This window comes from Entelurus aequoreus, linkage group LG28, assembly GCF_033978785.1.
Source record: "Entelurus aequoreus isolate RoL-2023_Sb linkage group LG28, RoL_Eaeq_v1.1, whole genome shotgun sequence".
In the NCBI taxonomy this organism is placed as follows: Eukaryota; Metazoa; Chordata; class Actinopteri; order Syngnathiformes; family Syngnathidae; genus Entelurus; species Entelurus aequoreus.
Window position 1 is genome coordinate 1746583 of NC_084758.1, and position 15000 is coordinate 1761582.

A 15000-nucleotide genomic window follows, 5' to 3' on the forward strand; every position below is an offset into this window, starting at 1 on the left:
ATTGGTCATACTGGCTCTCACACAGCTGAAGCAGTGGTTCTGTTGGTCATACTGGCTCTCACGCAGCTGAAGCAGTGGATCTATTGGTCATACTGGCTCTCACGCAGCTGAAGCAGTGGATCTGTTGGTCATACTGGCTCTCACGCAGCTGAAGCAGTGGATCTATTGGTCATACTGGCTCTCACACAGCTGAAGCAGTGGATCTATTGGTCATACTGGCTCTCACACAGCTGAAGCAGTGGATCTATTGGTCATACTGGCTCTCACACAGCTGAAGCAGTGGATTTATTGGTCATACTGGCTCTCACACAGCTGAAGCAGTGGATCTGTTGGTCATACTGGCTCTCACACAGCTGAAGCAGTGGATCTATTGGTCATACTGTTTCTCACACAGCTGAAGCAGTGGATCTGTTGGTCATACTGGCTCTCACACAGCTGAAGCAGTGGATCTGTTGGTCATACTGGCTCTCACATAGCTGAAGCAGTGGATCTATTGGTCATACTGGCTCTCACACAACTGAAGCAGTGGATCTGTTGGTCATACTGGCTCTCACACAGCTGAAGCAGTGGATCTGTTGGTCATACTGGCTCTCACACAGCTGAAGCAGTGGATCTGTTGGTCAGACTGGCTCTCACACAGCTGAAGCAGTGGATCTATTGGTCATACTGGCTCTCACACAGCTGAAGCAGTGGATCTATTGGTCATACTGGCTCTCACACAGCTGAAGCAGTGGATCTATTGGTCATACTGGCTCTCACACAGCTGAAGCAGTGGATCTATTGGTCATACTGGCTGTCACGCAGCTGAAGCAGTGGATCTATTGGTCATACTGGCTCTCACGCAGCTGAAGCAGTGGATCTATTGGTCATACTGGCTGTCACGCAGCTGAAGCAGTGGATCTATTGGTCATACTGGCTCTCACACAGCTGAAGCAGTGGATCTATTGGTCATACTGGCTCTCACACAGCTGAAGCAGTGGATCTATTGGTCATACTGGCTCTCACACAACTGAAGCAGTGGATCTATTGGTCATACTGGCTCTCACACAGCTGAAGCAGTGGATCTATTGGTCATACTGGCTCTCACGCAGCTGAAGCAGTGGATCTATTGGTCATACTGGCTCTCACGCAGCTGAAGCAGTGGATCTGTTGGTCATACTGGCTCTCACACAGCTGAAGCAGTGGATCTATTGGTCATACTGGCTCTCACACAGCTGAAGCAGTGGATCTATTGGTCATACTGGCTCTCACACAGCTGAAGCAGTGGATCTATTGGTCATACTGGCTCTCACACAGCTGAAGCAGTGGATCTGTTGGTCATACTGGCTCTCACACAGCTGAAGCAGTGGATCTATTGGTCATACTGGCTCTCACACAGCTGAAGCAGTGGATCTGTTGGTCATACTGGCTCTCACACAGCTGAAGCAGTGGATCTATTGGTCATACTGGCTCTCACACAACTGAAGCAGTGGATCTGTTGGTCATACTGGCTCTCAAACAACTGAAGCAGTGGATCTATTGGTCATACTGGCTCTCACACAACTGAAGCAGTGGATCTGTTGGTCATACTGGCTCTCACACAACTGAAGCAGTGGATCTATTGGTCATACTGGCTCTCACACAACTGAAGCAGTGGATCTGTTGGTCATACTGGCTCTCACACAACTGAAGCAGTGGATCTATTGGTCATACTGGCTCTCACACAACTGAAGCAGTGGATCTATTGGTCATACTGGCTCTCACACAGCTGAAGCAGTGGATCTATTGATCATACTGGCTCTCACACAGCTGAAGCAGTGGATCTGTTGGTCATACTGGCTCTCACATAGCTGAAGCAGTGGATCTATTGGTCATATTGGCTCTCACACAGCTGAAGCAGTGGATCTGTTGGTCATACTGGCTCTCACACAGCTGAAGCAGTGGATCTATTGGTCATACTGGCTCTCACATAGCTGAAGCAGTGGATCTATTGGTCATACTGGCTCTCACACAGCTGAAGCAGTGGATCTATTGGTCATACTGGCTCTCACATAGCTGAAGCAGTGGATCTATTGGTCATACTGGCTCTCACACAGCTGAAGCAGGGGATCTATTGGTCATACTGGCTCTCACACAACTGAAGCAGTGGATCTGTTGGTCATACTGGCTCTCACACAGCTGAAGCAGTGGATCTATTGGTCATACTGGCTCTCACGCAGCTGAAGCAGTGGATCTATTGGTCATACTGGCTCTCACACAACTGAAGCAGTGGATCTATTGGTCATACTGGCTCTCACACAACTGAAGCAGTGGATCTATTGGTCATACTGGCTCTCACGCAGCTGAAGCAGTGGATCTATTGGTCATACTGGCTCTCACACAACTGAAGCAGTGGATCTATTGGTCATACTGGCTCTCACACAACTGAAGCAGTGGATCTATTGGTCATACTGGCTCTCACACAACTGAAGCAGTGGATCTATTGGTCGTACTGGCTCTCACACAGCTGAAGCAGTGGATCTATTGGTCGTACTGGCTCTCACACAGCTGAAGCAGTGGATCTATTGGTCATACTGGCTCTCACGCAGCTGAAGCAGTGGATCTGTTGGTCATACTGGCTCTCACACAGCTGAAGCAGTGGATCTATTGGTCATACTGGCTCTCACACAGCTGAAGCAGTGGATCTGTTGGTCATACTGGCTCTCACACAGCTGAAGCAGTGGATCTATTGGTCATACTGGCTCTCACACAGCTGAAGCAGTGGATCTGTTGGTCATACTGGCTCTCACACAGCTGAAGCAGTGGATCTGTTGGTCATACTGGCTCTCACACAGCTGAAGCAGTGGATCTATTGGTCATACTGGCTCTCACACAGGTGAAGCAGTGGATCTATTGGTCATACTGGCTCTCACACAGCTGAAGCAGTGGATTTATTGGTCATACTGGCTCTCACACAGCTGAAGCAGTGGATTTATTGGTCATACTGGCTCTCACACAGCTGAAGCAGTGGATCTATTGGTCATACTGTTTCTCACACAGCTGAAGCAGTGGATCTGTTGGTCATACTGGCTCTCACACAGCTGAAGCAGTGGATCTGTTGGTCATACTGGCTCTCACACAGCTGAAGCAGTGGATCTATTGGTCATACTGGCTCTCACACAGCTGAAGCAGTGGATCTATTGGTCATACTGGCTCTCACACAACTGAAGCAGTGGATCTGTTGGTCATACTGGCTCTCACACAGCTGAAGCAGTGGATCTATTGGTCATACTGGCTCTCACACAGCTGAAGCAGTGGATCTATTGGTCATACTGGCTCTCACACAGCTGAAGCAGTGGATCTATTGGTCATACTGGCTCTCACGCAGCTGAAGCAGTGGATCTATTGGTCATACTGGCTCTCACGCAGCTGAAGCAGTGGATCTATTGGTCATACTGGCTCTCACGCAGCTGAAGCAGTGGATCTATTGGTCATACTGGCTCTCACACAGCTGAAGCAGTGGATCTATTGGTCATACTGGCTCTCACACAGCTGAAGCAGTGGATCTATTGGTCATACTGGCTCTCACATAGCTGAAGCAGTGGATCTATTGGTCATACTGGCTCTCACACAGCTGAAGCAGTGGATCTATTGGTCATACTGGCTCTCACATAGCTGAAGCAGTGGATCTATTGGTCATACTGGCTCTCACGCAACTGAAGCAGTGGATCTATTGGTCATACTGGCTCTCACACAGCTGAAGCAGTGGATCTATTGGTCATACTGGCTCTCACACAGCTGAAGCAGTGGATCTATTGGTCATACTGGCTCTCACACAGCTGAAGCAGTGGATCTATTGGTCATACTGGCTCTCACACAGCTGAAGCAGTGGATCTGTTGGTCATACTGGCTCTCACACAGCTGAAGCAGTGGATCTATTGGTCTGACTGGCTCTCACACAGCTGAAGCAGTGGATCTGTTGGTCATACTGGCTCTCACACAGCTGAAGCAGTGGATCTATTGGTCATACTGGCTCTCACACAACTGAAGCAGTGGATCTGTTGGTCATACTGGCTCTCAAACAACTGAAGCAGTGGATCTATTGGTCATACTGGCTCTCACACAACTGAAGCAGTGGATCTGTTGGTCATACTGGCTCTCACACAACTGAAGCAGTGGATCTATTGGTCATAATGGCTCTCACACAACTGAAGCAGTGGATCTATTGGTCATACTGGCTCTCACACAGCTGAAGCAGTGGATCTATTGATCATACTGGCTCTCACACAGCTGAAGCAGTGGATCTGTTGGTCATACTGGCTCTCACACAGCTGAAGCAGTGGATCTATTGGTCATACTGGCTCTCACATAGCTGAAGCAGTGGATCTATTGGTCATACTGGCTCTCACACAGCTGAAGCAGTGGATCTATTGGTCATACTGGCTCTCACACAGCTGAAGCAGTGGATCTGTTGGTCATACTGGCTCTCACACAGCTGAAGCAGTGGATCTATTGGTCATACTGGCTCTCACGCAGCTGAAGCAGTGGATCTGTTGGTCATACTGGCTCTCACGCAGCTGAAGCAGTGGATCTGTTGGTCATACTGGCTCTCACACAGCTGAAGCAGTGGATCTATTGGTCATACTGGCTCTCACACAACTGAAGCAGTGGATCTGTTGGTCATACTGGCTCTCACACAACTGAAGCAGTGGATCTATTGGTCATACTGGCTCTCACACAACTGAAGCAGTGGATCTATTGGTCATACTGGCTCTCACACAGCTGAAGCAGTGGATCTATTGGTCATACTGGCTCTCACACAGCTGAAGCAGTGGATGTATTGGTCATACTGGCTCTCACACAACTGAAGCAGTGGATCTATTGGTCATACTGGCTCTCACACAGCTGAAGCAGTGCATCTATTGGTCATACTGGCTCTCACACAACTGAAGCAGTGGATCTATTGGTCATACTGGCTCTCACACAGCTGAAGCAGTGGATCTATTGGTCATACTGGCTCTCACACAACTGAAGCAGTGGATCTGTTTGTCATACTGGCTCTCACACAGCTGAAGCAGTGGATCTATTGGTCATACTGGCTCTCCCACAGCTGAAGCAGTGGATCTATTGGTCATACTGGCTCTCACGCAGCTGAAGCAGTGGATCTATTGGTCATACTGGCTCTCACACAGCTGAAGCAGTGGATCTATTGGTCATACTGGCTCTCACACAGCTGAAGCAGTGGATCTATTGGTCATACTGGCTCTCACACAGCTGAAGCAGTGGATCTGTTGGTCATACTGGCTCTCACACAGCTGAAGCAGTGGATCTATTGGTCATACTGGCTCTCACACAGCTGAAGCAGGGGATCTATTGGTCATACTGGCTCTCACACAACTGAAGCAGTGGATCTGTTGGTCATACTGGCTCTCACACAGCTGAAGCAGTGGATCTATTGGTCATACTGGCTCTCACGCAGCTGAAGCAGTGGATCTATTGGTCATACTGGCTCTCACACAACGGAAGCAGTGGATCTATTGGTCATACTGTCTCTCACACAACTGAAGCAGTGGATCTATTGGTCATACTGGCTCTCACGCAGCTGAAGCAGTGGATCTATTGGTCATACTGGCTCTCACACAACTGAAGCAGTGGATCTATTGGTCATACTGGCTCTCACACAACTGAAGCAGTGGATCTATTGGTCATACTGGCTCTCACGCAGCTGAAGCAGTGGATCTATTGGTCAGACTGGCTCTCACACAGCTGAAGCAGTGGATCTATTGGTCATACTGGCTCTCACACAGCTGAAGCAGTGGATCTATTGGTCAGACTGGCTCTCACACAGCTGAAGCAGTGGATCTATTGGTCATACTGGCTCTCACACAGCTGAAGCAGTGGATCTATTGGTCAAACTGGCTCTCACGCAGCTGAAGCAGTGGATCTGTTGGTCATACTGGCTCTCACACAGCTGAAGCAGTGGATCTATTGGTCATACTGGCTCTCACACAGCTGAAGCAGTGGATCTGTTGGTCATACTGGCTCTCACACAGCTGAAGCAGTGGATCTATTGGTCATACTGGCTCTCACACAGCTGAAGCAGTGGATCTGTTGGTCATACTGGCTCTCACACAGCTGAAGCAGTGGATCTGTTGGTCATACTGGCTCTCACACAGCTGAAGCAGTGGATCTATTGGTCATACTGGCTCTCACATAGCTGAAGCAGTGGATCTATTGGTCATACTGGCTCTCACACAGCTGAAGCAGTGGATCTATTGGTCATACTGGCTCTCACACAGCTGAAGCAGTGGATCTGTTGGTCATACTGGCTCTCACGCAGCTGAAGCAGTGGATCTATTGGTCATACTGGCTCTCACGCAGCTGAAGCAGTGGATCTGTTGGTCATACTGGCTCTCACGCAGCTGAAGCAGTGGATCTATTGGTCATACTGGCTCTCACACAGCTGAAGCAGTGGATCTATTGGTCATACTGGCTCTCACACAGCTGAAGCAGTGGATCTATTGGTCATACTGGCTCTCACACAGCTGAAGCAGTGGATTTATTGGTCATACTGGCTCTCACACAGCTGAAGCAGTGGATCTGTTGGTCATACTGGCTCTCACACAGCTGAAGCAGTGGATCTATTGGTCATACTGTTTCTCACACAGCTGAAGCAGTGGATCTGTTGGTCATACTGGCTCTCACACAGCTGAAGCAGTGGATCTATTGGTCATACTGGCTCTCACACAGCTGAAGCAGTGGATCTATTGGTCATACTGGCTCTCACACATCTGAAGCAGTGGATCTATTGGTCATACTGGCTCTCACACAGCTGAAGCAGTGGATCAGTTGGTCATACTGGCTCTCACACAGCTGAAGCAGTGGATCTATTGGTCATACTGGCTCTCACACAGCTGAAGCAGTGGATCTGTTGGTCATACTGGCTCTCACACAGCTGAAGCAGTGGATCTATTGGTCATACTGGCTCTCACACAACTGAAGCAGTGGATCTGTTGGTCATACTGGCTCTCACACAGCTGAAGCAGTGGATCTATTGGTCATACTGGCTCTCAAACAACTGAAGCAGTCGATCTATTGGTCATACTGGCTCTCACACAACTGAAGCAGTGGATCTGTTGGTCATACTGGCTCTCACACAACTGAAGCAGTGGATCTGTTGGTCATACTGGCTCTCAAACAACTGAAGCAGTCGATCTATTGGTCATACTGGCTCTCACACAACTGAAGCAGTGGATCTGTTGGTCATACTGGCTCTCACACAACTGAAGCAGTCGATCTATTGGTCATACTGGCTCTCACACAACTGAAGCAGTGGATCTATTGGTCATACTGGCTCTCACACAGCTGAAGCAGTGGATCTATTGATCATACTGGCTCTCACACAGCTGAAGCAGTGGATCTGTTGGTCATACTGGCTCTCACACAGCTGAAGCAGTGGATCTATTGGTCATACTGGCTCTCACACAGCTGAAGCAGTGGATCTATTGGTCATACTGGCTCTCACATAGCTGAAGCAGTGGATCTATTGGTCATACTGGCTCTCACACAGCTGAAGCAGTGGATCTATTGGTCATACTGGCTCTCACGCAGCTGAAGCAGTGGATCTGTTGGTCATACTGGCTCTCACGCAGCTGAAGCAGTGGATCTATTGGTCATACTGGCTCTCACGCAGCTGAAGCAGTGGATCTGTTGGTCATACTGGCTCTCACGCAGCTGAAGCAGTGGATCTGTTGGTCATACTGGCTCTCACACAGCTGAAGCAGTGGATCTATTGGTCATACTGGCTCTCACACAACTGAAGCAGTGGATCTGTTGGTCATACTGGCTCTCACACAACTGAAGCAGTGGATCTATTGGTCATACTGGCTCTCACACAACTGAAGCAGTGGATCTATTGGTCATACTGGCTCTCACACAGCTGAAGCAGTGGATCTATTGGTCATACTGGCTCTCACACAGCTGAAGCAGTGGATCTGTTGGTCATACTGGCTCTCACACAGCTGAAGCAGTGGATCTATTGGTCATACTGGCTCTCACGCAGCTGAAGCAGTGGATCTGTTGGTCATACTGGCTCTCACACAGCTGAAGCAGTGGATCTATTGGTCATACTGGCTCTCACGCAGCTGAAGCAGTGGATCTATTGGTCATACTGGCTCTCACACAACTGAAGCAGTGGATCTGTTGGTCATACTGGCTCTCACACAGCTGAAGCAGTGGATCTGTTGGTCATACTGGCTCTCACACAGCTGAAGCAGTGGATCTATTGGTCATACTGGCTCTCACGCAGCTGAAGCAGTGGATCTATTGGTCATACTGGCTCTCACACAACTGAAGCAGTGGATCTGTTGGTCATACTGGCTCTCACACAGCTGAAGCAGTGGATCTGTTGGTCATACTGGCTCTCACGCAGCTGAAGCAGTGGATCTATTGGTCATACTGGCTCTCACACAGCTGAAGCAGTGGATCTATTGGTCATACTGGCTCTCACACAGCTGAAGCAGTGGATCTATTGGTCATACTGGCTCTCACACAGCTGAAGCAGTGGATCTATTGGTCATACTGGCTCTCACACAACTGAAGCAGTGGATCTATTGGTCATACTGGCTCTCACACAGCTGAAGCAGTGGATCTATTGGTCATACTGGCTCTCACACAACTGAAGCAGTGGATCTATTGGTCATACTGGCTCTCACACAGCTGAAGCAGTGGATCTATTGGTCATACTGGCTCTCACACAACTGAAGCAGTGGATCTGTTGGTCATACTGGCTCTCACACAGCTGAAGCAGTGGATCTATTGGTCATACTGGCTCTCCCACAGCTGAAGCAGTGGATCTATTGGTCATACTGGCTCTCACGCAGCTGAAGCAGTGGATCTATTGGTCATACTGGTTCTCACACAGCTGAAGCAGTGGATCTATTGGTCATACTGGCTCTCACACAGCTGAAGCAGTGGATCTATTGGTCATACTGGCTCTCACACAGCTGAAGCAGTGGATCTGTTGGTCATACTGGCTCTCACACAGCTGAAGCAGTGGATCTATTGGTCATACTGGCTCTCACACAGCTGAAGCAGGGGATCTATTGGTCATACTGGCTCTCACACAACTGAAGCAGTGGATCTGTTGGTCATACTGGCTCTCACACAGCTGAAGCAGTGGATCTATTGGTCATACTGGCTCTCACGCAGCTGAAGCAGTGGATCTATTGGTCATACTGGCTCTCACACAACTGAAGCAGTGGATCTATTGGTCATACTGGCTCTCACACAACTGAAGCAGTGGATCTATTGGTCATACAGGCTCTCACGCAGCTGAAGCAGTGGATCTATTGGTCATACTGGCTCTCACACAACTGAAGCAGTGGATCTATTGGTCATACTGGCTCTCACGCAGCTGAAGCAGTGGATCTGTTGGTCATACTGGCTCTCACACAGCTGAAGCAGTGGATCTATTGGTCATACTGGCTCTCACACAGCTGAAGCAGTGGATCTATTGGTCATACTGGCTCTCACACAACTGAAGCAGTGGATCTGTTGGTCATACTGGCTCTCACACAGCTGAAGCAGTGGATCTATTGGTCATACTGGCTCTCACACAACTGAAGCAGTGGATCTGTTGGTCATACTGGCTCTCACACAGCTGAAGCAGTGGATCTGTTGGTCATACTGGCTCTCACGCAGCTGAAGCAGTGGATCTATTGGTCATACTGGCTCTCACACAGCTGAAGCAGTGGATCTATTGGTCATACTGGCTCTCACACAACTGAAGCAGTGGATCTGTTGGTCATACTGGCTCTCACGCAGCTGAAGCAGTGGATCTATTGGTCATACTGGCTCTCACGCAGCTGAAGCAGTGGATCTATTGGTCATACTGGCTCTCACACAGCTGAAGCAGTGGATCTATTGGTCATACTGGCTCTCACACAGCTGAAGCAGTGGATCTATTGGTCATACTGGCTCTCACACAGCTGAAGCAGTGGATTTATTGGTCATACTGGCTCTCACACAGCTGAAGCAGTGGATCTGTTGGTCATACTGGCTCTCACACAGCTGAAGCAGTGGATCTATTGGTCATACTGTTTCTCACACAGCTGAAGCAGTGGATCTGTTGGTCATACTGGCTCTCACACAGCTGAAGCAGTGGATCTGTTGGTCATACTGGCTCTCACACAGCTGAAGCAGTGGATCTATTGGTCATACTGGCTCTCACACAGCTGAAGCAGTGGATCTATTGGTCATACTGGCTCTCACACAACTGAAGCAGTGGATCTGTTGGTCATACTGGCTCTCACACAGCTGAAGCAGTGGATCCGTTGGTCATACTGGCTCTCACACAGCTGAAGCAGTGGATCTGTTGGTCAGACTGGCTCTCACACAGCTGAAGCAGTGGATCTATTGGTCATACTGGCTCTCACACAGCTGAAGCAGTGGATCTATTGGTCATACTGGCTCTCACACAGCTGAAGCAGTGGATCTATTGGTCATACTGGCTCTCACACAGCTGAAGCAGTGGATCTATTGGTCATACTGGCTCTCACGCAGCTGAAGCAGTGGATCTATTGGTCATACTGGCTCTCACGCAGCTGAAGCAGTGGATCTATTGGTCATACTGGCTCTCACACAGCTGAAGCAGTGGATCTATTGGTCATACTAGCTCTCACACAGCTGAAGCAGTGGATCTATTGGTCATACTGGCTCTCACACAGCTGAAGCAGTGGATCTATTGGTCATACTGGCTCTCACACAGCTGAAGCAGGGGATCTATTGGTCATACTGGCTCTCACGCAGCTGAAGCAGTGGATCTATTGGTCATACTGGCTCTCACACAACTGAAGCAGTGGATCTATTGGTCATACTGGCTCTCACGCAGCTGAAGCAGTGGATCTATTGGTCATACTGGCTCTCACGCAGCTGAAGCAGTGGATCTATTGGTCATACTGGCTCTCACACAGCTGAAGCAGTGGATCTATTGGTCATACTGGCTCTCACACAGCTGAAGCAGTGGATCTATTGGTCATACTGGCTCTCACACAACTGAAGCAGTGGATCTGTTGGTCATACTGGCTCTCACACAGCTGAAGCAGTGGATCTGTTGGTCATACTGGCTCTCACACAGCTGAAGCAGTGGATCTATTGGTCATACTGGCTCTCACGCAGCTGAAGCAGTGGATCTATTGGTCATACTGGCTCTCAAACAACTGAAGCAGTGGATCTGTTGGTCATACTGGCTCTCACACAGCTGAAGCAGTGGATCTGTTGGTCATACTGGCTCTCACGCAGCTGAAGCAGTGGATCTATTGGTCATACTGGCTCTCACACAGCTGAAGCAGTGGATCTATTGGTCATACTGGCTCTCACACAGCTGAAGCAGTGGATCCGTTGGTCATACTGGCTCTCACACAGCTGAAGCAGTGGATCTGTTGGTCAGACTGGCTCTCACACAGCTGAAGCAGTGGATCTATTGGTCATACTGGCTCTCACACAGCTGAAGCAGTGGATCTATTGGTCATACTGGCTCTCACACAGCTGAAGCAGTGGATCTATTGGTCATACTGGCTCTCACACAGCTGAAGCAGTGGATCTATTGGTCATACTGGCTCTCACGCAGCTGAAGCAGTGGATCTATTGGTCATACTGGCTCTCACGCAGCTGAAGCAGTGGATCTATTGGTCATACTGGCTCTCACACAGCTGAAGCAGTGGATCTATTGGTCATACTAGCTCTCACACAGCTGAAGCAGTGGATCTATTGGTCATACTGGCTCTCACACAGCTGAAGCAGTGGATCTATTGGTCATACTGGCTCTCACACAGCTGAAGCAGGGGATCTATTGGTCATACTGGCTCTCACGCAGCTGAAGCAGTGGATCTATTGGTCATACTGGCTCTCACACAACTGAAGCAGTGGATCTATTGGTCATACTGGCTCTCACGCAGCTGAAGCAGTGGATCTATTGGTCATACTGGCTCTCACGCAGCTGAAGCAGTGGATCTATTGGTCATACTGGCTCTCACACAGCTGAAGCAGTGGATCTATTGGTCATACTGGCTCTCACACAGCTGAAGCAGTGGATCTATTGGTCATACTGGCTCTCACACAACTGAAGCAGTGGATCTGTTGGTCATACTGGCTCTCACACAGCTGAAGCAGTGGATCTGTTGGTCATACTGGCTCTCACACAGCTGAAGCAGTGGATCTATTGGTCATACTGGCTCTCACGCAGCTGAAGCAGTGGATCTATTGGTCATACTGGCTCTCAAACAACTGAAGCAGTGGATCTGTTGGTCATACTGGCTCTCACACAGCTGAAGCAGTGGATCTGTTGGTCATACTGGCTCTCACACAGCTGAAGCAGTGGATCTATTGGTCATACTGGCTCTCACACAGCTGAAGCAGTGGATCTATTGGTCATACTGGCTCTCACACAGCTGAAGCAGTGGATCTATTGGTCATACTGGCTCTCACACAGCTGAAGCAGTGGATCTATTGGTCATGCTGGCTCTCACACAACTGAAGCAGTGGATCTATTGGTCATACTGGCTCTCACACAGCTGAAGCAGTGGATCTATTGGTCATACTGGCTCTCACACAACTGAAGCAGTGGATCTATTGGTCATACTGGCTCTCACACAGCTGAAGCAGTGGATCTATTGGTCATACTGGCTCTCACACAACTGAAGCAGTGGATCTGTTGGTCATACTGGCTCTCACACAGCTGAAGCAGTGGATCTATTGGTCATACTGGCTCTCCCACAGCTGAAGCAGTGGATCTATTGGTCATACTGGCTCTCACGCAGCTGAAGCAGTGGATCTATTGGTCATACTGGCTCTCACACAGCTGAAGCAGTGGATCTATTGGTCATACTGGCTCTCACACAGCTGAAGCAGTGGATCTATTGGTCATACTGGCTCTCACACAGCTGAAGCAGTGGATCTATTGGTCATACTGGCTCTCACACAGCTGAAGCAGTGGATCTATTGGTCATACTGGCTCTCACACAGCTGAAGCAGTGGATCTATTGGTCATACTGGCTCTCACACAGCTGAAGCAGTGGATCTATTGGTCATACTGGCTCTCACACAACTGAAGCAGTGGATCTATTGGTCATACTGGCTCTCACACAGCTGAAGCAGTGGATTTATTGGTCATACTGGCTCTCACACAGCTGAAGCAGTGGATCTATTGGTCATACTGGCTCTCACGCAGCTGAAGCAGTGGATCTATTGGTCATACTGGCTCTCACACAGCTGAAGCAGTGGATCTATTGGTCATACTGGCTCTCACACAGCTGAAGCAGTGGATCTATTGGTCATACTGGCTCTCACGCAGCTGAAGCAGTGGATCTATTGGTCATACTGGCTCTCACACAGCTGAAGCAGTGGATCTATTGGTCATACTGGCTCTCACACAACATGTTCTTTTCAATAAAACTCTCATGTTTATACAAATATTTGTTCAATTATTTTAGAAAATTGTGACAGCAGTGCCACTAGTCTGTAATTAGTCAATCTATGTTTATATTATGTTTATATTATAGTGAATCTATGTTTATCTCCCGTTTTAAAGAGTGGAATTACATCACACAGCTCAATTTAATGTCATTCTTAAACATCCTTCCAACATCCTGTTATGTTATTGTTGTAAATAACACATCCTGTTATGTTATTGTTGTAAATAACACATCCTGTTATGTTATTGTTGGAAATAACACATCCTGTTATGTTATTGTTGGAAATAACATCGTTGGAGGTCTTGTAGAACTTTGTTACTTTTTTTTAATAACGATAACATAATACAAGCGCTTCTTCAACACTCGTGCGTACGAGGTGTGTCCACCTCTAAAGAGTCCTACTCCACACATACTACTGTATAATTGTTTCCTAGTCATGTGTAGACTATTACTACCCCCATGTGGTCAAACACTAGCATTACACCTGTTTTATTGCATTTCACAAGGTGTGTCCACCTCTAAAGAGTCCTACTCCACACATACTACTGTATAATTGTTTCCTAGTCATGTGTAGACTATTACTACCCCCATGTGGTCAAACACTAGCATTACACCTGTTTTATTGCATTTCACATCCACAATCTGCAACTTTCTTTTCCATAGCTTTCGAATGATTCCATGCAGCGCAGCGGCGCGTTCATTCATTCATTCATTCATTCATTCATTCATGACGTCATCAGCTGATTTTACTCACCGGCTGCTTTCTGTCCTGATGCACAGGTACACAGGTGTTCAGGTACACAGGTACACAGGTGTTCAGGTACACAGGTGTTCAGGTGCACAGGTGCGACCGTGGTTGGTCCTTCGGCTCTTCAGTGAACTTTATTTCCTTGTTACGGCGACTGTTGCGCTCCAAAATGTTGTAAAAAGTACAACTAAAGATAGCAGAGTAGTCCTGAGGAGGATGTTTATGACTCACTAAATTCCTTAATAAGCACTCGCGGGGATATTTCTAGATTCAAAACGATCATCATTTATTTTCACAAACAAAAATATTCTCCGTGGTTGACTTCAAAATAATGAAAATAACTTATTTGGCGGTAAATAAAGAGTTTGACTCCTCAGTCCTTCAACATGACAGACACTCAGCTGTCCTGTCTTCTTAATTGTAGGAGGAGGAAGTGACGTCACCATCAGCAGCTGAAAACTATCTGTCAATCATTTAAAACATCATCATCGGCATTATTTGATTTCATTGTCAAAACAATTAATAAATAAATAATATAGATAGGCTCCAACATATATATATAAATATATATATATATTGTATATATATGCACATATATATACATGTATATATATATATATATATATGCATATATATATATATGCATATATATATATATACATATATATGTATATAGATATATATGCATATATATGTATATATATATATATGCATATATATATATATGCATATATATATATATATATATACATATTACGCCTATACTGGCTCACTTGCACTGGCTTCCTGTGCACTTAAGATGCGACTTTAAGGTTTTACTAC

The 15000-nt window shown here is 47.5% G+C and overlaps 1 protein-coding gene across 1 annotated transcript in view; it reads left to right on the top strand.

Moving 5' to 3' along the window:
- LOC133644880 (protein TsetseEP-like) overlaps positions 1-14634 on the top strand; it is a 67359-nt gene extending 52725 nt beyond the window's left edge. Inside the window, exons 3-4 of the mRNA XM_062039633.1 lie at positions 14211-14285; positions 14603-14634. Of these exons, the coding sequence (XP_061895617.1) occupies positions 14211-14285; positions 14603-14634 (107 nt within the window). The remainder of the gene's footprint in view (positions 1-14210; positions 14286-14602) is intronic.
- Positions 14635-15000: the final 366 nt, after the last annotated feature.